Below are 24,010 nucleotides of genomic sequence, written 5' to 3'. Positions count from 1 at the left end.
GACCACAGTGCAATCAAATTAGAACTCAAGATTAAGAAACTCACTCAAAACCGCTCAGCTACATGGAAACTGAACAACCTGCTCCTGAATGACTACTGGGTACATAACGAAATGAAGGCAGAAATAAAGATGTTCTTTGAAACCAACGAGAACAAAGACACAACATACCAGAATCTCTGGGACACATTTAAAGCAGTGTGTAGAGGGAAATTTATAGCACTAAATGCCCACAAGAGAAAGCAGAAAAGATCTAAAATTGACACCTTAACATCACAATTAAAGGAACTAGAGAAGTAAGAGCAAACACATTCAAAAGCTAGCAGAAGGCAAGAAATAACTAAGATCAGAGCAGAACTGAAGGAAATAGAGACACAAAAAACCCTTCAAGAAATCAATGAATCCAGGAGCTGGTTTTTTGAAAAGATCAACAAAATTGATAGACCTCTAGCAAGACTGATAAAGAAGAAAAGAAAAGAGAGAAGAATCAAATAGACGCAATAAAAAATGATAAAAGGGGATATCACCACCGATCCCACAGAAATACAAACTACCATCAGAGAATACTATAAACACCTCTACGCAAATAAACTAGAAAATCTAGAAGAAATGGATAAATTCCTGGACACATACACCCTCCCAAGACTAAACCAGGAAGAAGCTGAATCTCTGAATAGACCAATAACAGGCTCTGAAATTGAGGCAATAATTAATAGCCTACCAACCAAAAAAAGGGGTCTTTACAGATGTGATTATGTCAAGAATCTTGAGATGAAGAGAGTATCCCAGATTATCCATATGATCCCTAAATGACATCACAAATGTCTCTAGAGGAGGAAAGTAGATGGAGGCTTGACACACATGCAAAGGAGAAGGTGATGTGAACATGGAGGCAGAGACTACAATGATACAGTCACAAGCCAAGAAATACTGGCAGCCACCTGAAGCTGGAAGAGGCATGGAACGGATGCTCTCCTAGAGCCTCTGGAAGGAGTGTAGCCCTGCTAACACCTTAATTTCAGCCCAGTTAAACTGATTTTGAACTTCTGAAATCCAGTCGTGGGAGAAAATAAATTTTTGTTGTTTTAAGCCACCAAGTTTGTGATAATTTGTGATAGCAGCCACAGAAAGCTAATAACCATATATAAAAAGTTGAAAACCAAATCTAAAAAGACACTCTTAAAACCAGCCAAAGGGGGCCAGGTGTGGTGGCTCATGCCTGTATTTCCAGCACTTTGGGAAGCCAAGGTGGGAGGATCACTTGAGCCTGGGCATTTGAGACCAGCCAGAGCAACATAGGGAGACCCCTGTCTCTAAGAAAAATTTAAAAAATTAGCTAAGTGTGATGGCGCATGCCTGTGGTCCTACTTGGGAGGCTGAGGCAAGGCAGGAGGATCACTTGAACCTGGGAGGTGGAGGCAACAGTAAGCTGTGATCGTGCCACTACACTCCAGCCTGGGTGACAGAGAGAGACTCTGTCTTAAAAAAACAAAACAAACAACAACAACAACAATAAAAACAGCCAAAGGTGGGCTAAGAATCATTATTTTTCAAGCAAGACTAAGAGAGATGACAATCTCTTCGAGAACATATGAAAACCAAAGAAAAATGGAATGGCATTTTTAAAGCACTGAAATTAAAAAACAAAAAACTGCCATTGTGAAAAACTAAAAAACCATATGCAAAGAAAGTATTCTTTAAAAAAATGATGAAACAGATTTTCAGACAAAAGCTTAGAGAATCTCTCATCAGTAGATCAACATTACAAGAAACAATAAAAGAACTTCTTCAGTTTGAAGCAAACAAAATCGTACACTGAAACAGAACTGCAGAAAACAATAAACAACAACAGAAAGAATTATAGGCATATCTCCTTTTATTGTACTTCACATTAGCGCACTTCATGGATGCTGGGTTTTTTTTGTTTTTTTTTTTTTTTTTTTTTTTTTTGGCAAATCAAAGGTCTGTGGAAACCCCATGATGAGACTAGCGGCACCATTTTTCTGTGTTTTTTTCTGGTTTTTTTGTTTGTTTGTTTTTCTGCTTGGCCTGCACTTTTTGTTTCTTTTTATTATTATTATTACACTTTAAGTTCTAGGATACACGTGCAGAACGTGCAGGTTTCTTACACAGGTATACACGTGCCATGGTGGTTTGCTGTACCCATCAACTCATTATCTACATTAGGTATTTCTCCTAATGCTATCCCTCCCCTAGCCACCACCCCCCGACAGGCCCCAGTGTGTGATGTTCCGCTCACTGTGTCCATGTGTCCTCATTGTTCAACTCCCACTTATGAGTGAGAACATGCGGCAGCACCATTTTTCTAACAGCATGTGGTCGCTTCATGTCTGTGTTTTGGTAATTCTTGTAACATTTCAAACTTTTCATTGTTTTCACTCTATCTGTTATGACGATCTGTGACCTTTGATGTTACTATTGTGATTGTTTTCGGGTGCCATACACTGTGCCTATATAAGATGATGGAGCTAACGGATAAATGTTGTGTGTCCTAACTGTTCCACTGACCAGCTATTCTCTTATCTCTCTCCCTCTCAGGCCTCCCTATTTGCCGAGACACAATATTGAAATTTGGCCAATTAATAACCTTACAATGGCATCTATGTATTCAAGTGAAAGGAAGAGTCACACATCCCTTGCTTTAAATCAAAAGATAAAAATAATTAAGCTTAGTGAGTAAGGCATGTCGAAAGCTGAGATGGGCCTAAAGCTAGGTGTCCTGTGACAAACAGTTAACCAAATTGTGAATGTAAAGAACAGTTCTTGAAGGAAATCAGGAGAGCTACTCCAGTGAACACACAAATAAGAAAGCAAAACAGCCTTACTGCTGATATGGAGAATGTTTTACAGGTCTGGATAGAAGATTAAACCAGCTATAACATTTCCTTAGGCCAAAGCCTAATCCAGAGCAAGGCCCTAACTCTTCAACTCTATGAAGGCTGAGAGAGGCGAGGAAGGTGCAGAAGAAAAGTTTAAAGCTAGCAGAAGTTGGTTCATGAGGTTTAAGGAAAGAAGCCATCTCTATAACATAAAAGTACAAGGCGAAGCAGCAAGTGCTGAGAGAGAAGCCACAGTAAGTTACCCAGGAGACCTAGCTAAGATCATTGATAAAGGTGGCTATGCTAAACAACAGATTTTTCAATGTAAACAAAACACCCTTCTTTTGGAAGAAGATGCCATCTAGGACTTTCATAGAGAGAAGCCAATGCCTGGCTTCAAAGCTTCAAAGGATAAGCTGACTCTTATTACGGACCAATGCAGCTGATGACTTTAAGTTGAAGCCAATGGTAATTTACCATTCTGAAAATCTAGGGCCCTTAAGAATTATGCTAAATATACTCTGCCTGTGCTCTTGAAATGGAACAACAAACCTGGAAGATAGCACATCTGTTTACAGGATGGTGTACAGAAGATCTGTGGAGATCTGCTGCTCAAAAAGAAAAGATTCCTTTCAAAGTATTACTGCTCTTTGACAATGAACCTAGTCACTCAAGAGCTCTGATGGAGACTTATGAGGAGATAAATGTTGTTTTCACGCCTTTGTGAAAGGAAAATAAATCTTGGGGCCCCCAAATCACTAAGCTAAAGGGAAAAGTCAAGCTGGGAACTGCTTATGGCCAACCTGCCTCCCATTCTATTCAGTCACCCCTCTGCTCACTGAGATAAATGCCTATCTGATTGCCTCCTTTGGAGAGGCTCATCAGAAACTCAAAAGAATACAACCATTTGTCTCTTATCTATCTAAGACCTGGAGGCCCCCTCCCCACTTCGAGCCTTCCCGCCTTTGCTTCGAGTTGTTCCACCTTTCCAGGCCGAACCAATGTTCATCTTGCATATGTTGACTGATGTCTCATGTCTCCCTAGAATGTATAAAACCAAACTGGGCTTTGACCACCTTGGGCACATGTTGTCAGGACCTCCTGAGGCTGTGTCACGGGTGCGCACTCTCAACTTTGGCAAAATAAACTTTCTAAATCAACTGAAACCTGTCTCAGACTTTCGGGGTTCACACCTGCTAATACAACATCCATTCTGCTGCCCATGAATCAAGGAGTGATTTCAACTTTCAAGTCTTATTATTTAAGAAAAACATTTAGTATAGCTGCCATAGATAATGATTCCTCTGATGGATCTGGGCAAAGTAAATTGAAGACCTTCTAGAAAGGATTCACCATTCTAGATGCCATTAAGAACGTTCATGATTTGTGGGAGGAAGTCAAAATATAAACATTAACAGGTGTTTGGAAGAAGCTGATTACAACCCTCACAAATGACTTTGAGGGGTTCAAGACTTCAGTGGAGTGAGTAACTGCAGATGTGCTAGAAATAGAAGAGAACTAGAATTAGAACTGGAGCCTGAAGACATGACTGAACTGCTGCAGTTTCTTGATAAAACTTTTTAGAAAATTACATCAACTCAGCTGATAAAGCAGTAGCAGGGTTTGAGAGGATTGGCTCCAATTTTGAAAGAAGTTCTATTGCCAGTAAATTGCTATCAAACAGCAACACATACTACAGAGAAATCTTTTGCGAAAGAGCCAATCAATGTGGTAAACTTCACTGTTGTCTTATTTTAAGAAATTGCCACAGCCACCACAACCTTCAGCAACCACCAGCCTGATCGATCAGTCAGTAGCCATCGACATCAAGGTGAGACCGTCCACCAGCAAAAAGATTAAGACTCCCTGAAGGCTCAGGTGATTGTTAGCATTTTTTTAAGCAATAAATTATTATGCTTAGTGAAGTAAGCTAGACACAAAAGGGCAAATTTTGTATGATCCCACTTATATGACATATCTAGAATAGGCAAATTCACAGAGACAGAAAGTAGATTAGAGTTACCAGGGGCTGAGAGTAAGGGGAATGAGGAGTTATTATTACTTAATGGTTACAGAGTTTTTGTTAGGGGGTGATAAAAAAGTTTTGGAAATAGCTAGTAGTGATGGATGCACAACATTGTGGATGTAATTAACACCACTGAATTGTGCACTTTAAAAAGGTTAAAATGGCAAAATTTTATGCTATACATATTTTACCACAATTTTAATAATGCAATATACTAAATTCCACTGAAGTGTACCCATTAAATGGGCAATTTGTATGGCCTGTGAGTTATTTCTCAATAGAGGTGTTAAAAAACAAATAGAGATGGTTAAAAAAAAAACAATTTAAAAAGTACTTGAGTAATCAAAATAAAAAAAAGAAGAGGATGGGGATGGGGCAAATAAAAAACAAAGAGCAAGATACCTACACCTAACTCTATCAAAATTTGCATTACATGTAAGTGGAATAAGCACTTCAATTATAAATATACTTCATATACTCAAGAAGGTAGAGGAAAGTATGCACATGTTAAGGAGACACATGGAAGATATAAAAAGATCCAAAACAAACTTGTAAAGATGAAGCATACACAAGACAGAAACAGCAGATGGCAAACTGCAGAAGAAAAGGTAAGTAAACTTGAAGACATAGCAATAGAAAGTATTCTAAATGAAACACAGTGGAAAAAAGACTTAAAAATGAACAAAGCATCAGTGAGTTGTGGGACAGCTTCAAGTGGCTTAATACAGATGTAACTGGAAGCCTAGAAAGAGCTAAACATTTTCATAATTTGATGAAAACTACAACAAACTCAAAGCCAAAGAAACATAAAGAAATATATACCAAGGCATATATATTAAAATCAAATTTCTTAGAACCAATGATAAAGAGAAAATCTTTAAAGCATCCAGAAGAAAAAGAAATACACTTTATGTATGTAAGAATGACAGCAGAATTCTTGTCAGAAACAATGTAAAAGACAGTGATGAACCACCGTTCATCAAGTATTAAAAGAAAAAAAAAAATCACTGACCTAGAATTCTATACTCAGTGAAAATATCTTTCAAAAAAAAAGGAAGTGAAATAAAAACTTCTCAGACATACCAAACCTGAAAGAATTCATTTCCAGTAGACCTACACACTTGAACTACAATGGAAGATTATATGTTAAATTAAAGCATACAGGCAGAAAGAAAATAACATCAGATAGAAACTCGGCCTACACAAAAGAATTAAGAGCACTGAAATGGTAGCTACATGGGTAAATAGAAAAGACTTCTCTTATTATTTAAATTGCTTTAAAAGATAATCAACTCTTTAAACAAAAACATTAACAATGTATTCTGAAGTTTTTAATACATGTGTAAATAAAAATATGTCAACAATAGTATAAAGGCCAAGAAGAAACAGATAGAAGTATACTATTATAAGGTTCTTATCTATTCATGAAGTGGAAAAATGCCACTTTAAGGGAGATTATAAATCAAAGACATACTGTAAACCCTAAAGCAATCAGAAAGGGACAAAATGGAGCTATACCTAATAAACTGACAAAGGAGACATAATGGAATAACAAATGTACTAAATCCAATGGAAGGCAGGAAAAAAAAAGGGAACAAAGACTAGATGGGACAAATAGGAAACAAACAGCAAGACGGCAGATTTTAAATTTTCCAACAAAGAAAACTCGAGGCCCAATCTGCTTTACTAGTCAATTCTTCCAAACATCTAAGACAGATAATACCAATAGTACCCAAACTCAGAAGATAGAGAGGTAAGATTTCCCAACTTGTTTAATGAGGCCAGCATATTCCTGATACCAAAACCTAAAGAGAAAAATAAATTACAGACCACTATCTCTTATAAACATAGATGCCAAATTCCTGAACAAAACAATAGCAAATCCAATAAAGTGTTATATAAGAAGGATAATAAGTCATGACCTTGCAGGAATGCAAAGTTGGTTTAACACTGAAAAATCAATGTAATTTGCCATACTAACTGAATAAAGGAGAAAAACCAAAGATCTCAATAACTGGAGAAAAAGCATTTGATAAAATCATGAATACAACTCTCAAATGAGGAATTAAAGGGAATTCTTCCACCTATTAAAGGGTACCTACAAAAAATCTACAGTTAACCACAAACTTAGCACTGAATTTATTTTTTTCAAAAAGTATTGAATTTTTCCCCACAAGATGGTCAATAGGCAAGGATGTTCACTGTTATCACTTGTATTCAGTATTGTGTAGAAGGTTCTAGCCAGAATAAGGCAAGGAAAATAAAAGGCAGGAATGTACAAAACAGTAACCAGAACTGGTAAATGAATTTTTCTAAGGTTGCATAATACAAACAAGGTCAATATACAATAACCAACTTTATTTCCATATACTAGCAATAAAGAATTAGAAACAAAATTAAAAAATTTGTTACACAATACAAAAGCATGGTATTCTCAAGGGTAAATTTAACAAATATGTGCAAGACCTATACACCAAAAACTAAAAAACACTGCTGAGAAAAATTTTTTAAATCCTAAGCAAAAGCAGAGATATGTCATGTTCATGGACCGAAAAACTCTATACTGTCAAGATACCAATGTTCCCTAAACTGACCTATATATTAAATGCAGTCACAAAGATACACATTGTTGTGGGGTTAAGAGATGGAAAACAAGCTTATTCTAAAACATATATGGAAATGCAAAGCACCTAAAAGAGTGAAGACAATATTGGACAACGAGAATATAGTTGGAAGACTTACACTACTTACTTTCAAGAATTCTATTAAGTTATACTAATCAACACAGTGTGGTACTGGCATAAAGGCAGACAAACTGACCAGTGGAACAAAATAGAGAATCCAGAAATAAAGCCCCACAGAGAAGAACGGATAAACAAATTGTGGTAGATTTGTATAACGGAATAATACAAAACAATAAAAAAGATAAGTGATTACTATAATAAAAAACGTGGATGAATTTCCCAGGCATAATAGTGAGTGAAAGACGCCAGACACAAATAAATTTTAAGAACAGGCAAAACACTATCTATGGTGATGTAAGTCAGAGACATAATTACACCTATTGGGGATTATTAACTGGAAGGGGTATAAGGCAGCCTTCTGGGGTGTTGGTAATGTTTTCTATCTAGATCTGCGTGGTGGTTACATGGGTATAGATATACATAAAAAATAATTGAGCTATACACTTAAAAGTAGTACACTTGATACAATTTGCTGCACGTATGTTATTCTACCATAAAGAGGGATACCTGTTAGTTCGTTAGTACCTTCTATTTTCAGTCATGAAGTCAACAAAATTAAGACATTTATTTGGAAAGTACAGATTATCAGATTATACTACTATTGGTCAAAGACAGACCATTCCAGCTAAGCAGGGTAATCCTCAAGAATTAAGAATAACTAAGAGACAGCCTGGAAGTATCAAAGACATTGGTCTGCAGATTTGTAATCAGATACTTCTCTGTTTTCTTTGCTCCCCAGCAATGGGTCACAAAGTGAGATCTAGAACCCAGGTGTTTTGACTTCCTGTATGGTAGTATCCTTCCTCCAATTACCACATGCTTTGATGAAAAAACTGTTTATAAACTCCTAGAAAACCTGATAGTAGACTGTATATCGTAAAACCTGCTGCTAATAGATGTCCCTGTAAAATTAACAATAATGATGAACATTTAAATAGCTCTTACTATGTATCAAATACTGTGTTAGGCACTTTACATGCATTATCTGATTTAATCCTTAAAATGCTCTGAAGTGGTTACATCTTCATTTTACAGAAGATGATGACTGAGGCACAAAGAGGTTAAGTCATCTGCCTAAGGTCACAAAACTAGTAAGTAGCAGAGGTGGGATTCAAATCCAGGCAACCTGATATTAGAGCCTGTGTTCTTAACCACTACAATCCAGCTGTCAGTCACAACGAACATAATCAATCATCACTGTTTTGTTTCAAGGTGTAAACCTGTACTGTACATTTAAATTTATAATTGTGTAGACCCAAATTGTAGCTGATCTCTGCCCTCCTTCGCTTCACCATGTATCTGTCATCTTTCTTTAAAACTTTCATCCACAGTAACTGCATTGAAAATGTGAGGACATACGGAACCATAGTATAAGCAGCTCACAAGGACACACTGTCTCCTTTAAGGCTTATTGGCCCTTTCCAATCCATGTCTCTTGATTGATACAAGGCAAGATGAAACTATCAGTGTAAGCAAGAAAGTGAATTGTCCAGTTTTCAGGATTCATACTGGGTCACAAACGGCTTTCACATTTGTTTCATGTTTTACAAATTTGTAAAGTGAACAGACTGGTACGTGCAGTTGAGGTGCTAAATTATACAGGCCTCAATACAAAGCTTTAGAAAATTGTTTCTGTATACTGAGTATGTTTTCCAAACCAAAGCTACCTTAATGGCTATTAGGGGATGATGTTTTTTTTCTATGCCTCATTGTTATCCTCATTATTACAAAGTAATCACATAATGGAAATGAGAAAGGAAAAAAAACCACCAATTTTTTGAATTTAAGGTATTTCCCAATTATGTTAGCCATCATCCATAGTTTCTCCACTTTACATCAGATTCCATATTATCAGATTCTATACTTACAGAATCCACAAGATTTTCTGTTTTGTCAATCAATAATTCCAATCTTTCTCCTCGCTGAGCTACCAGATCTGAAAATATTGGAAAAATAGAAAAGGTCAAGTTTTACATTGTAGAATAAAATAAACTTTTTTAAAAAAAGTAATATAACTTAACGAATACACTGTCCTGGGGCCAAAGGACAGGCATGTTTCACCCACTGGTGACACCACTCGAAAACAAGGACTAGCCCGCCTGGAGTCCCCATGCCCATCAAAACTTCACCACAGCCTCCATAACAACTACACCCTAAGCCACTAAGAAAAATACAGACATGGTTGATGCTGTTTATAGCTGAAGAAATTATACAGACTACACTACTGAATGTACCCGTAATCAAAGTCAAAGTGCCCTGCCCAACCAACACCATAGATACATCCTCAAGAAAAAGTCCTTGCATATTAAAGCAAATCTAAAAATTGGAAGAAGTGACCACAGAAATATTATTAACAACTATATGCTAATAAACTGGAATACCCAGAAGAAATGGATAAATCCCAGGACACATGCAACCTACCAAGACTGAATCAGGAAGAAATAGAAAACCTGAACAGGCCAGTAATGAGTAATGGGATTGAATCAGTAATAAAGTATAATCAGTAATAAAGTCTCCCAACAAAACCAAAACAATGCCCAGAATCAGCTGGCTTCACTGCAGAACTCCAGGAAACTTACAGAGAAGAACTAATATCACTTCTCAAACTATGCCAAAAAATTCAAGAGGAGGGAATTCTCCCTACTCATTCTATAAGGCCAGCATTATCCTGATACCAAAACTTGATAAGGACTCAACAAAAAAACAAAACTGCAGGCCAACATCCCTGATGATCACAGATGCAAAATCCTCAACGAAATACTAGCAAACCAAATCAAACATCACATCAAAAAGATAATACACCATGATCAAGTGGGATTTATCCCAGGGATGCAATGATGATTCAATGCATGCAAATCAATAAACATGAAACATTCCATCAATAGAATAAAGAACAAAAGCCACATGACCACCTTAATAGATGCAGAGAAAGCATCTGATAAAAAAAAGCATTTGATAAAATTCAACATCTCAGGGTGGTTGGCAAGATGACCAAATAGAAACAGCTCTGGTCTGCACCTCCCAGTGAAATCAATGCAGAAGATGGGTAATTTCTGCATTTCCAACTGAGGTACCTGGCTCATCTCATTGGGACTGGTTAGACAGTGGGTGCAGCCCACGGAGGGTGAGCCAAAGCAGGGTGGGGCGTTGCCTCATCCAGGAAGCACAAGGGGTCGGGGAACTCCCTCCCCTAACCAAGGGAAGCCTTGAGGGACTGTGCCGTGAGGAATGGTGCACTCTGGCCCAGATACTATGCTTTTCCCACAGTCTTCGCAATCTGCAGACCAGGAGATTCCCTTGGGTGCCTATGCCACCAGGGCCCTGGGTTTCAAGCACAAAACTGGGCGGCCGTTTGGGCAGACACCGAGCTAGCTGCAGGAGTTTTTTTTTCATACCCCAGTGGTGCCTGGAATGCCAGTGAGACATAACTGTTCACTCCCCTGGAAAGGGGGCTGAAGCCAGGGAGGCAAGTGGTCTAGCTCAGTATATTCCACCTCCACGGAGCCCAGCAAGCTAAGATCCACTGGCTTGAAATTCTCACTGCCAGCACAGCAGTCTGAAGTCGACCTGGGACACTTGAGCTTGGTGGAGGGAGGGGCGTCTGCCATTACTGAGGCTTGAGTAGGCAGTTTTCCCCTCACTGTGTAAACAAAGCGGCCAGGAAGTTTGAACCTGCAACTCCGCAAAGTCCCTGTAGTCAGACTGCCTCTCTAGATTCCTCCTCTCTGGGCAGCGCATCTCTGAAAGAAAGGCAGCAGCCCCAGCCAGGGGCTTATAGATAAAACTCCTATCTCCTTGGGACCGAGCACCTGGGGGAAGGGGTGGCTGTGGGCTCAGCTTCAGCAGACTTAAACGTTCCTGCCTGCCAGTTCTGAAGGGAGCAGTGGCTCTTCTAGCACAGTGCTGGAGCTCTGTTACAGTATAGACTGCCTCCTCAAGTGGGTCCCTGAGCTCCATGCCTCCTGACTGGGAGATACCTCCCAGCAGGGGTCAACAGACATCTCATACAGGAGCGCTCCGGCTGGCATCTGGAAGGTGCCCCTCTGGGACGAAGCTTCCAGAGGAAGGAACAGGCAGCAATCTTTGCTGTTCTGCAGCCTCCGCTGGTGATACCCAGGCAAACAGGGTCTGGAGTGGACCTCCAACAAACTCCAGCAGACCTGCAGCAGAGGGGCCTGTTAGAAGGAAAACTAACAAACAGAAAGGAATAGCATCAACATCAACAAAAAGGACATCCACATAGAAACCCCATCCGACGGTCACCAACATCAAAGACTAAAGGCAGATAAATCCACGAAGATGAGGAAAAACCAGTGCAAAAAGGCTGAAAATTCCAAGAGAACAAACTGGACAGAGAATGAGTTTGACAAATTGACAGAAGCAGGCTTCAGAAGGTGGATAATAACAAACTCTTCCAAGCTAAAGGAGAATGTTCTAACCCCATGCAAGGAAACTAAGAACCTTGAAAAAAGGTTAGAGGAATTGCTAACTAGAATAACCAGTTTAGAGAAGAACATAAATGACCTGACGGGACTGAAAAACACGGCACAAGAACTTTGTGAAGCATACACAAGTATCAATAGCCGAACTGATCAGGTGGAAGAAAGGATATCAGAGATTGAAGATCAACTTAATGAAATAAAGTGTGAAGACAAGACTAGAGAAAAAATAATGAATAAGGAATAACAAAGGCTCCAAGACATATGGGACTATATGAAAAGACCAAACCTATGTTTGATTGGTGTACTTGAAAGTGACAGGGAGAATGGAACCAAGTTGGAAAACATTCTTTAGGATATTATTCAGGAGAACTTCCCCAGCCTAGCAAGACAGGTCAACATCCAAATTTGGGAAATACAGAGACCACCACAAAGATACTCCTCGAGAAGAGCAACCCCAAGACACATAATCGTCAGATTCACCAAGGATGAAATGAAGGAAAAAATGTTAAGGGCAGCCAGAAAGGTCAGGCTACCCACAAAGGGAAGCCCATCAGACTAACAGTGGATCTCTCGACAGAAACCCTATAAGCCAGAAGAGAGTGGGGGGCCAATATTCAACATTCTTAAAGAAAAGAATTTTCAACCCAGAATTTCATATTCAACCAAACTAAGTTTTATAAGCAAAGGAGAAATAAAATCCTTATAGACATGCAAACGCTGAGAGATTTTGTCACCACCAGGCCTGCCTTACAAGAGGTCCTGAAGGAAGCACTAAATATGGAAAGGAAAAACGAGTACCAGCCACTGCAAAAACATATCAAACTGTAAAGACCATCGGCACTATGAAGAAACTGCATCAACTAACAAGCAAAATAACCAACTAGCATTATAATGACAGGATCAAATTCACACATAACAATATTCACCTTAAATGTAAATAGGGTAAATGCCCCAAATAAAAGACACAGACTGGCAAATTGAATAAAGAATCAAGACCCACCTGTGTGCTGCATTCAGGAGACCCATCTCATGTGCAAAGACACACACAGTCTCAAAATAAAGGGATAGAGGATTGTTTACGAAGCAAATGGAAAACAAAAAAAAAAGCAGTGGTTGCAATCCTAGTCTCTGATAAAACAGACTTTAAACCAACAAAGATCAAAAAAGACAAAGAAGGGCATTACATAATGGTAAAGGGATCAATGCAACAAGAAGAGCTAACTATCCTAAATATACATGCATCCAATACAGGAGCACCCAGATTCATAAAGCAAGTTCTTAGAGACCTACAAAGAGACTCAGACTCCCACACAATAATAGGAGACTTCAACACCGCACTGTCAATATTAGATCGAGACAGAAAATTAACAAGGATATTCAGGGCTTGAACTCAGCTCTGGACCAAGAGGACCTAATAGACATCTACAGAACTCTCCAAGCCAAATCAACAGAATATACATTCTTCTCAGCACCACATCGCCCTTATTCTAAAGTTGATCACATAATTGGAAGTAAAACACTCCTCAGCAAATGCGAAAAATGGAAATCATAACCAACAGTCTCTCAGACCACAGTGCAATCAAAGTAGAACTCAGGATTAAGAAACTCACTCAAAACTGCACAACTACATGGAAAATGAACAACCTGTTCCTGAATGACTACTGGGTAAATAACGAAATTAAGGCAGAAATAAATAAGTTTTTTGAAACCAATGAGAACAAAGACACAACGTACCAGAATCTTTGGGACATAGCTAAAGCAGTATTTAGAGGGAAATTTATAGCACTAAATGCCCACAGCAATAAGTGGGAAAGATTTAAAATAGACACCCTAATATCACAATTAAAAGAACTAGAGAAGCAAGAGCAAACAAATTCAAAGCTAGCAGAAGACAAGAAATAACTAAGATCAGAGCAGAACTGAAGGAGAAAGAGACATGAAGAACCCTTCAAAAAGAATCAATGAATCCAGGAGCTGGTTTTTTGAAAAGATTAACAAAATAGATAGACTGCTAGCGAGACTAATAAGAAAAGAGAGAAGAATCAAACAGACACAATAAAAAATAATAAAGGGGATATCACCACTGATCCCACAGAAATACAAACTACCATCAGAGAATACTATAAACATCTCTATGCAAGTAAACTAGAAAATCTGGAAGAAATGCATAAATTCCTGGACACATACACCCTCCCAAGACTGAACCAGGAAGAAGTCAAATCCCTGAATACAACAATAACAAGTTCTGAACTTGAGGCAGTAATTAATAGCCTACCAAACGAAAAAGGTCCAGGATCAGAAGGATTCACAGCCGAATTCCACCAGAGGTATAAAGAGGAGCTGGTACCACTCCTTCTGAAACTATTCCAAACAACAGAAAAAGAGGGACTCCTCCCTAACTCATTTTATGAGGCCAGCATCATCCTGATACCAAAACCTGGCAGAGACACAACCAAAAAAGAAAATTTCAGGCGAATATCCCTGATGAACACTGATGCGAAAATCCTCAATAAAATACTGGCAAACCGAACCCATCAGCACATCAAAAAGCTTATCCACCACGATCAGGTCAGCTTCAACACTGGGACGCAAGACTGGTTCAACATACGCAAATCAATAAACGTAATCCATCACATAAAAAGAACCAATGACAAAAACCACATGATTATCTCAATAGATGCAGAAAAGGCCTTTGATAAAATTCAACACCACTTTATGCTAAAAACTCTCAATAAACTAGGTATTGATGGAACGTATCTCAAAATAATAAGAACTATTTATGACAAACCCACAGCCAATATCATACTGAATGGGCAAAAGCTGGAAGCATTCCCTTTGAAAACCAGCACAAGACAAGGATGCCCTCTCTCACCACTCCTATTCAACATAGTATTGGAAGTTCTGTCCAGGGCAATCAGGCAAGAGAAAGAAACAAAGCGTATTCAAACAGGAGGAGAGGAAGTCAAATTGTCTCTCTTTGCAGATGACATGATCGTATATTTAGAAAACCCCATTGTCTCAGCCCCAAATCTCCTTAAGCTGATAAGCAACTTCAGCAAAGTATCAGAATGCAAAATCAATGTGCAAAAATCACAAGCATTCCTATATACCAATAAAAGACAAACAGCCAAATCATGAGTGAACTCCCATTCACAATTGCTACAAAGAGAATAAAATACCTAGAAATACAACTTACAAGGGATGTGAAGGACCTCTTCAAGGAGAACTACAAACCACTGCTCAAGGAAATAAGAGAGGACACAAATGAATGGAAAAACATTCCATGCTCATGGATAGGAAGAATATGGCCAAACTGCCCAAAGTAATTTATAGATTCAATGCTATCCCCATCCAGCTACCACTGACTTTCTTCACAGAATTAGAAAAAATTACTTTAAATTTCATTTGGAACCAAAAAAGAGCCCATATAGCCAAGACAATCCTAAGCAAGAAGAACAAAGCTGGAGACATCACGCTACCTGACTTCAAACTATACTACAAGGCTACAGTAAACAAAACAGCATGGTACTGGTACCAAAACAGATACATAGACCAATGGAACAGAACAGAGGCCTCAGAAATAACGCCACACATCTACAACCATCTGATCTTTGACAAACCTGACAAAAACAAGCAATGGGGAAAGGATTCCCTATTTAATAAATGGTGTTGGGAAAACTGGCTAGCCACATGCAGAAAACCGAAACTGGCCCCCTTCCTTACACCTTATACAAAAATTACTTCAAGATGGATTAAAGACTTAAACGTAAGACCTAAAACCATAAAATGCCTAGAAGAAAACCTAGGCAATACCATTCAGGACACAGGCATGGGCAAAGACTTCATGACTAAAACACCAAAAGCAATGGCAACAAAAGCCAAAATTGACAAATGGGATCTAATTAAAGAGTTTTTGCATAGCAAAAGAAACTATCATCAGAGTGAACAGGCAACCTACAGAATGGGAAAAAATTTGCAATCTATCCATCTGACAAAGGGCTAATATCCAGAATCTACAAGGAACTTAAACAAATTTACAAGAAAAAAACAACCCCATCAAAAAGTGTGTGAAGGATATGAAAAGACACTTCTCAAAAGAAGACATTTATGTGGCCAACAAACATATGAAAAAAAGCTCATCATCACTGGTCATTAGAGAGATGCAAATCAAAACCATAATGAGATACCCTCTCACACCAGTAAGAATGGTGATCATTAAATGGCAATCATTAAAAAGTCAGGAAACAACAGATGCTGGAGAGGATGTGGAGCAATAGGAATGCTTTTACACTGTTGGTGGAAGTGTAAATTAGTTCAACCATTGTCGAAGACAGTGTGGCGATTCCTCAAGGATCTAGAACCAGAAATACCATTTGACCCAGCAATCCCATTACTGGGTATATACCCAAAGGATTATAAATCATGCTGCTATCAAGACACATGCACACGTATGTTTACTGGAGCACTGTTCACAATAGCAAAGACTTGGAACCAACCCAAATGCCCATCAATGATAGACTGGATAAAGAAAATGTGGCACATATACACAATGGAATACTATGCAGCCATAAAAAAGGAGGAGTTCATGTCCTTTGCAGGGACATGGATGAAGCTAGAAACCATCATTCTCAGCAAGGTAAGAAAGGAACAGAAAACCAAACACCGCATGTTCTCACTCATAAGTGGGAGTTGAACAATGAGAACACATGGACACAGGGTGGGGAACATCACACACTGGGGCCTGTTGGGGGGTGGGGGGGCTAGGGGAGAAATAGCATTAGGAGAAATACCTAATGTAGATGATGGGTTAATGGGTGCAGCAAAGCACCATGGCACGTGTATACCTATGTAACAAAGCTGCACATTCTGCACATGTATCCCAGAACTTAAAGTATAATAAAAAAAAGTGCAAATGTGTGACATAGAAATTGCAATGGGTCAGGTTGAAGTATTTCCATTTTCATCCATAATTTTAGCAGTATGATGACACAGCTCAAAAGGAAAATAGGATATTCTACTTTTATATATTCAAATAAAAATATATAGTTCGAGGTATCAAAAAAAATTCAACATCTCTTCATGATAAAAACTCTCAAAAAACTAGGCATAGAAGGAATATCCCTCAACATGATAAAGGCCATTTATGACAAACCCACAGCTAACAACATACTGAATGGGAAAAACTAAAAGCCTTTCCTCTAAGAACTGGAAAACTCTCACCACTCCTATTCAACACAGTACTGGAAGGATGCCCAGTTTCACTACTCCTATTCAACGCAATACTGGAAGTCCTAGCCAGAACAATCAGGCAAGAGAAAGAAATAAAGGGCATCCAAATTGAAAAAGAGGAAGTCAAATTATCCCTCTTTGCAGATGATATGATCTTATGTCTAAAAGACCCAAAGACTCCACCAAAAAACTCCTAGATCTGATAAATATATTCAGCAAAGTTGCAGGATACAGAATCAACATACAAATATCTGTAATGTTTCTATGCATCAATAATGAACTTGGTGAAATAAAACTTTATGAAATCAAGAAGGCAATCCCATTTATAATAGTTATGAACATATAAAATATTGAAGAATAAATTTAACAAGGAGGTGAAAGACTCCTACAAGTAAAACTACAAAACACTGATGAAAAAAACTGAAGATGACACAAAGATACAGAAAGACATCTTATGGTCATGGATCATAAGAATGTATATTATTAAAATGACCATAAGCCCAAAGCAATCTACAGATTCAATGCAATCTCTATCAAAGTACCAATGTCATTTTTCACAGAAACAGAAAAAACAATCCTAAAATTAGTATTTCAGGAACCAAAAAAGAGTCCAAATAGCCAAAGCAATCCTGAGCAAAATGAACAAAGCTGGAGGCATCACACTACCTGACTTCAAAACATATTACAAGGCTACAGTAACAAAAACAGCATGATTTGGTATAAAAATAGACACAAGGTCGATGGAATGGAATAGAAAAGCCAGACATTGATCCACGTATGTATAGCCACACATATATAGGCAACTGATTTTCAACAAAGGTGCCAAGAATGTACACTGGGGAAAGGACACTGTCTTCAACAAATGGTATTGGGAAAACTGGATATCCGTATGTGGAATAATTAAACTGGACCTCTGTCTCTCATCACATACAAAAATCAACCAAGGTAGATTAAAGACTTAAATTTCAGACCCAGAACTATAAACCTACTAGAAAAAAACATAGGGGAAACACTTCAGAACACTGCTCTAGGAAAAGATTTTATGGCTAACGCCTCAAAAGGACAGGTAACAAAAAGAAAAATAGACAAATAGGACTATATTAAACAAAAAAGCTTTTGCACAGCAAAGGAAATAATCAACAGAGTGAAGAGACAACCAGTTGAATGGGAGAAAATAGTTGCAAACTATTCATTTGATAAGGGAATAATATCCAGCATATATAATGAACTCAACAGGAGATATACAAATAATCCCCTTAAAAAGTGGGCAGAGGACATGAATAGCCATTTCTCAGAAGAAGACACACAAATGGCCAAAAGGTATATGAAAAAAATGCTCAACATCATAGAAATGCAAATAAAAGCCAAAATGAGATATCATGTTACCCCAGTTAGAATGGTTACTAAAAAGATACAAAATAACAGATGCTGGCTAGGATAAGGAAAAAAAAAAAAAAAAAACACTTACACACTGTTGGTGGGAAAGTAAACTAGTGCAGCTACTATGGAAACCAGTGTGGAGATTACTCCAAAAACTAAAAATTAAACTACCATATGATCCAGCAATCCTACTGCTGGGTATTTATGCAAAGGAAAAATCAGTGTATAAAAGGGATATCTGCACTTGCATATTTATTGCATCCCTATTCACAATAGCAAAGATATGGAGTCAACCTAAGTGTCCATGAATGGATGAATGGATAAAGAAAATGTGGTCTATAAACACAATGGAATACTATTTGACCATGAAAAAGAATGAAGTCATGTCATTTACAGCAACATGGATGTAACTGGAGGTTATTATGTTTAGTGATATAAGGCAGGCATGGAAAGACAAATATTACATGTTCTTACTCACATGTGGGAACTAAAACAGTTGATCTCATGGAGATAGACAATAGCGAAATAGATACCAGAGGCTACGAAGAGTGTGGGTATGTGGGGCGGAGCAGGGAATATGAGAGGATGGTTAATAGGTACAAACATATGGTTAGATAGAAGGAATAAGTTCTAATGTTTGATAGCAGCGTAGGGTGACTAAAGTTAACAATAGTGTATTATATATTTCAAAATAGCTAGAAGAGAGAATTTGAAATGTTCCCATGACAGAGAAATAAATTCTCGAGCTGATGGACACCCCAAATATCCTGACTTGATCATTACACAGCCTTTGCATGTAACAAAGTATCACACGTACCCCATAAATGTGTACAAATATTATGTATCAATTAAATAAAAGACACTAGACAGCTAGCTCTCTTTTCCTTGCCCTATGGGAGAACAGAGAGAGAAGATGCTGTCTGCAAGCCAGGAAGAGAGCCCTTACCAGAATTGGCACCGTGATCTTGGACTTCTAGCCTCCAGAAATGTGAGAAAATAAACTTCTGTTGTTTAAGCCACTACGTCTATGGAATTTTGTTATGGCAGCCTGAGCTAAGACAAATGATCTCAAATTAATAACCTAACAACTTAACTTTTCACCTTATGGATCTAGAAAAGAAGGGTAAACTAAATCTGAAGCTAGCAGTGGGAAGGAAATAAATATTAGGGTGAACAAATTAAATAGAGAACAGAAAAACTATAGACAAAAAAATCTATGAAACCAGAAGTTGGTTCTTTAGAAAGATCAATAAAATTGACAAACCCTTACGTAGAATGACCAAGTAAAACAGAGAAAAAACTTACATTACTAAAATCAGGAATGAAAGAGGAGATATCACCACCAAACTTACAAAATGAAAAGGATCTTAGGGGAATTCTATCAACAGGAATATGTAAATAAATTAGGTAACTTAGATGAAACGCACAAATTCCTAGAAAGATACAAACTGCTAAACAGACTCAAGAAGAAATTAAAAAATCTGAATAGAGCTACAGCAAGTATAGAGACTAAATCAATAATTTTAAAACTTCAGGCCAGGCATGGAGGCTCATGCCTGTAATCCTAGCACTTTGGTAGGCTGAGGCAAGTGGATGGCTTAAGCCCAGGAGTTTGAGACTAGCCTGGGCAACATGGCAAGACCTTGTCTCTACAAAAAAACTGAAAAACAAAAATTAGCCAGGCGTGCTGGCACATGCCTGCAGTCCCAGCTGCTTGGAAGGCTGAGGTGGGAAGATTGCCTGAGCCCAGGAGGTCAAGGCTGCAGGTAACCCTCCCACCAAGGGAATGAAAGAGGAATTAGAGAGGATCGTGTCACTGCACTCCAGCCTGGGTGACAGACAGACCCCATCTCAAAAAACAAAAACAGAACCAAAAAAGCTTCACACAAAGAAAAGCCCAAGCCCAGGTGGCTTCAAAGGTGAATTCTACCAAACATTTCAAGAAGAATTAATATAAAACTTTCACAAATCTTTCCAAAATAGAAGAAAGGGGGAACACTTCTTGACTCATTCCATGAGCCCGGCATTACCCTGGTATCAAAACCAAACAAAGACATCACAAGAAAAGAAAATGATAGACCAACAACTCTTAAAAATACAGACATTTAACAAATCCTCAACAGACTACTGGCAGGATGAATCCAATAATATGCAAAAAGGACTATACACCATGATGCAGTGGGATTCATTTCAGAAACACAAGGCTGATTTAATATCTGAAAATCAATTATTATAATACATCATATTACTAAAGAACAAAAACCATCATTTCAATAGATGTAAAAAAAATTGACAAAATCCAACACTGTTTAATGATAAAACCACTCAACAAACAAGAAAAAGAAACTTCCTCAACCTGATAAAGGACATCTATGAAAAACGCACAGCTAACCTCATACTTCATTGTGGAAGATTCTTCAAGATCTCCCTAAGAGCAGGAATAAGACAATGGTGTCTACTCTTACCACTTCTATTCAACATTATACTAGAGGTTCTAGCTAGGGCAATTAAGCAATAAAAAGAAATGAAAAGCATCCAGATTGAAAAGGAAGAATTAAAACTATATTTGCAAGTAGCATGATTCTATATAGAGAAAATCCTAACGAAACTATTAAAAAGCTATTAGAACTCATAAATGAGAACAAGGTTGCATAATACAACACCAATTTATAAAAATCAATAAAATTTCTATATATTAGTACTGAACAATCCAAAAATGAAAGAGAAAAATTCCATTTACAATAGCATAAAAAATACTTAGGAACAAGGCAAGAAGGATGTTAGAAGAGATATTGTTAAAGAAAAATTATTCTGACGCTGGTTAAAAAATGGTAAGGCAGATTTTGAGATTACTGCAATAGGGGTCAAGGCTATCACAATTGAGGGGAGAGATTGAGCTCAACTCCTAATGCGACCAAGACCAGTGGGGATTTGTGGCCAATGAACAGAGGGGGTCAGAGGATGGAAAATTACTAAGAGGAGACATCAAGGGCAAGGGGATTCTCTCTAAACTGGCCTAACAGGATTCCTGCTAAAAGCTGGCTGGACTTATATATCAAATATAGGGGACGAGGAACTTGATCAAGGGTGGGGTATTAGCAGGATTCTTTGCTAAGACTTCCTTAGGCAGGCCAAGGACAGAGCCCAAGGATGAGACCTAGTTTAACAGAGTGCTCAGAGGAGCTTGTCTAAAATTTGCTGAAGCAGAGTCTTTGTCATGTAAGACTTGCACACTGAAAACTACATAACATGGTTGGAAAAAATTAAAGAAAACCTAAATGAATAGAAAGAAAGCCCATGTTCATGGATCAGAAGTTTAATATTGTTAAAATGGCTCCCCTAATTGATCTACAGATTCAACACAATCCCTATCAAAATCCCAGATAGCTTTTTTTGCAGAAATTGACAAGCTCATCCTAAAGTTCATGAAAATGAAAGGTACCCAGAATAGTCAAAGCAATTTTGAGAAAGAATAAAGTTGGAAGATGAATATTTCCTGATTTTAAAACCTACTACAAAGCTATAATAATCATGACAGTCTGGTACTGGCATAAAGATAAATTGAACAGAACTGAAGGTCCAGAAACAAAGCCATACATCCATTGATAACTAATTTTTGATAAGAATGCGAAGATCATTCAACAGGGAAAGAAAAGCGTTTTCAGCAAATGGTTCTGGAACAACTGTATATACATATTCAACAGACATAAGTTGGATCTCTTCTTTATTCCATACACAAACATTAACTCAAAATAGATCATAGATAGAAATGTAAGAGCTAAAACTAGTCTTAGAAGAAAACAGAGGAGTAAATCTTCGTGATCTTGGGTTAGGCGACGATTTCTTAGATATGATACTCAAAGCACAAACAACTAAAGAAAAAAATAAATCGGACTTCATAAAAACTGTTGTGCTTCAAAGAACACCATCAAGAAAATGAAAAGACAACTCACAGAATAGAGCAAAATATTTGAAAATCATGTATCTGATAAGGGTCTAGTATCCAGAATATATGAAGTACTGTTATAGCTCAACCATAAAAAGACAACCCACTTAAAAACAACAAAGTATTTTTAAATAGACATTTCTCCAAAGGTAAAGAAAATATACAAATGGCCTATAAGCACATGAAAAAATGCTCAACATCATTAGTCATCAGGGAAATGCAAATCAAAATAACAATAAAGTACCATTTCACTAGTACACAAATGTTCATAGCAGCATTATTTACAATAACCAGACCATGAACTAATGAGTAGACACATAAAATGCATTAATGCATTGGAATTATTAGTCGTAAAAAAGAATTAAGTATTGATTTATGCTACGACATGAATGAACCTCACAATCATTACGCTAAGTGAACAAAGACACAAAAGGCCACATATTACAAGATTCCATTTATACAAAATGTCCAGAATAGGCAAATTTATGAAGATGAAAAGGGAATTAATTGTTGTTTAGGTCTGAGAGTTGAGGAGAAATGAGGAGCAACTGCAAATGGGTACAGGGTTTCATTTAGGGATGATAAAAATGTTACAAAATTGATTGCAGCAATGGTTGTACAATTCTGTGAATATAGTAACCACTGACTGTATACTTTAAATGGGTGAATTATATGATATGTGAATTATATTTCAATTAAGCTTTTAAAAAAATTAAAGGGAATTAACTGGGAATGTTCTTGTCACATTTTAAATTTGCTGTTTCTATAACTCTAAAAATAAATAAGTCATTTAAAAGGAGTCGATTAAAAATGTTGATTTTTCTGGAAACTATGCATCTGCAATAAATAATATTGTAGCAATTGTCTGCCTCCACTTTCGGGCAAAATAAATACATTTGGTGACAAAAAAAGAGTAAAAATAAATAGTAGTTGTCTCAACAGATTCTCTAGTCTCTATCTAGATATATAATTAAAACTAAAATCAATCAAAGGAAATCACTTTAAATAGCTGAGACGTACATATCAAGAACCATGAAAATGTTTGCGCATTTTGATTATTAATCCCATTCCTGATAATTGATCTCAAGAAAATAAGAAAAACATAATAGGCACAAAAACATAACAGTACTGTTACTGTAGGATAAACTTCTAAACCAGTCCTACTTAAGAGTGTTCGCAACTGGTTGACTAAGTCTCTAAGCATACTGTTCAGTCCAACTGACATTTTCATAGCAAGAGGGCCTCAGTGAAGGAAGCACAACATTGACATTCTTCAGCAAGCTCCTTATCTGGTTGCAAAACAGCACTCTGAGTAACACTGTGCTAAATAACCTATGCGTCCAAAATTCAGGCAAGGTTAGGTAACCCGTGATACATTAACTCAGTGAAACACTGTACGATCAAAC

The 24,010-nt window shown here is 37.5% G+C and overlaps 1 protein-coding gene across 3 annotated transcripts in view; it reads right to left on the bottom strand.

The window, feature by feature from the left end:
* Positions 1-24,010, bottom strand: part of VAMP7 (vesicle associated membrane protein 7) — a 53,206-nt gene that overhangs the window by 9,789 nt on the left and 19,407 nt on the right. For all 3 annotated transcript variants that reach the window (XM_003279346.2, XM_003279344.2, XM_030807010.1), the window contains exon 6: positions 9,476-9,543. In XM_003279346.2, coding sequence (XP_003279394.1) covers positions 9,476-9,543 — 68 coding nt within the window. The remainder of the gene's footprint in view (positions 1-9,475; positions 9,544-24,010) is intronic.

Source organism: Nomascus leucogenys, chromosome X, assembly GCF_006542625.1.
Source record: "Nomascus leucogenys isolate Asia chromosome X, Asia_NLE_v1, whole genome shotgun sequence".
Taxonomy (NCBI): Eukaryota; Metazoa; Chordata; class Mammalia; order Primates; family Hylobatidae; genus Nomascus; species Nomascus leucogenys.
The sequence above is the reverse complement of the archived record's forward strand: the minus strand, read 5'-3'. Positions and strand labels throughout refer to the sequence as shown.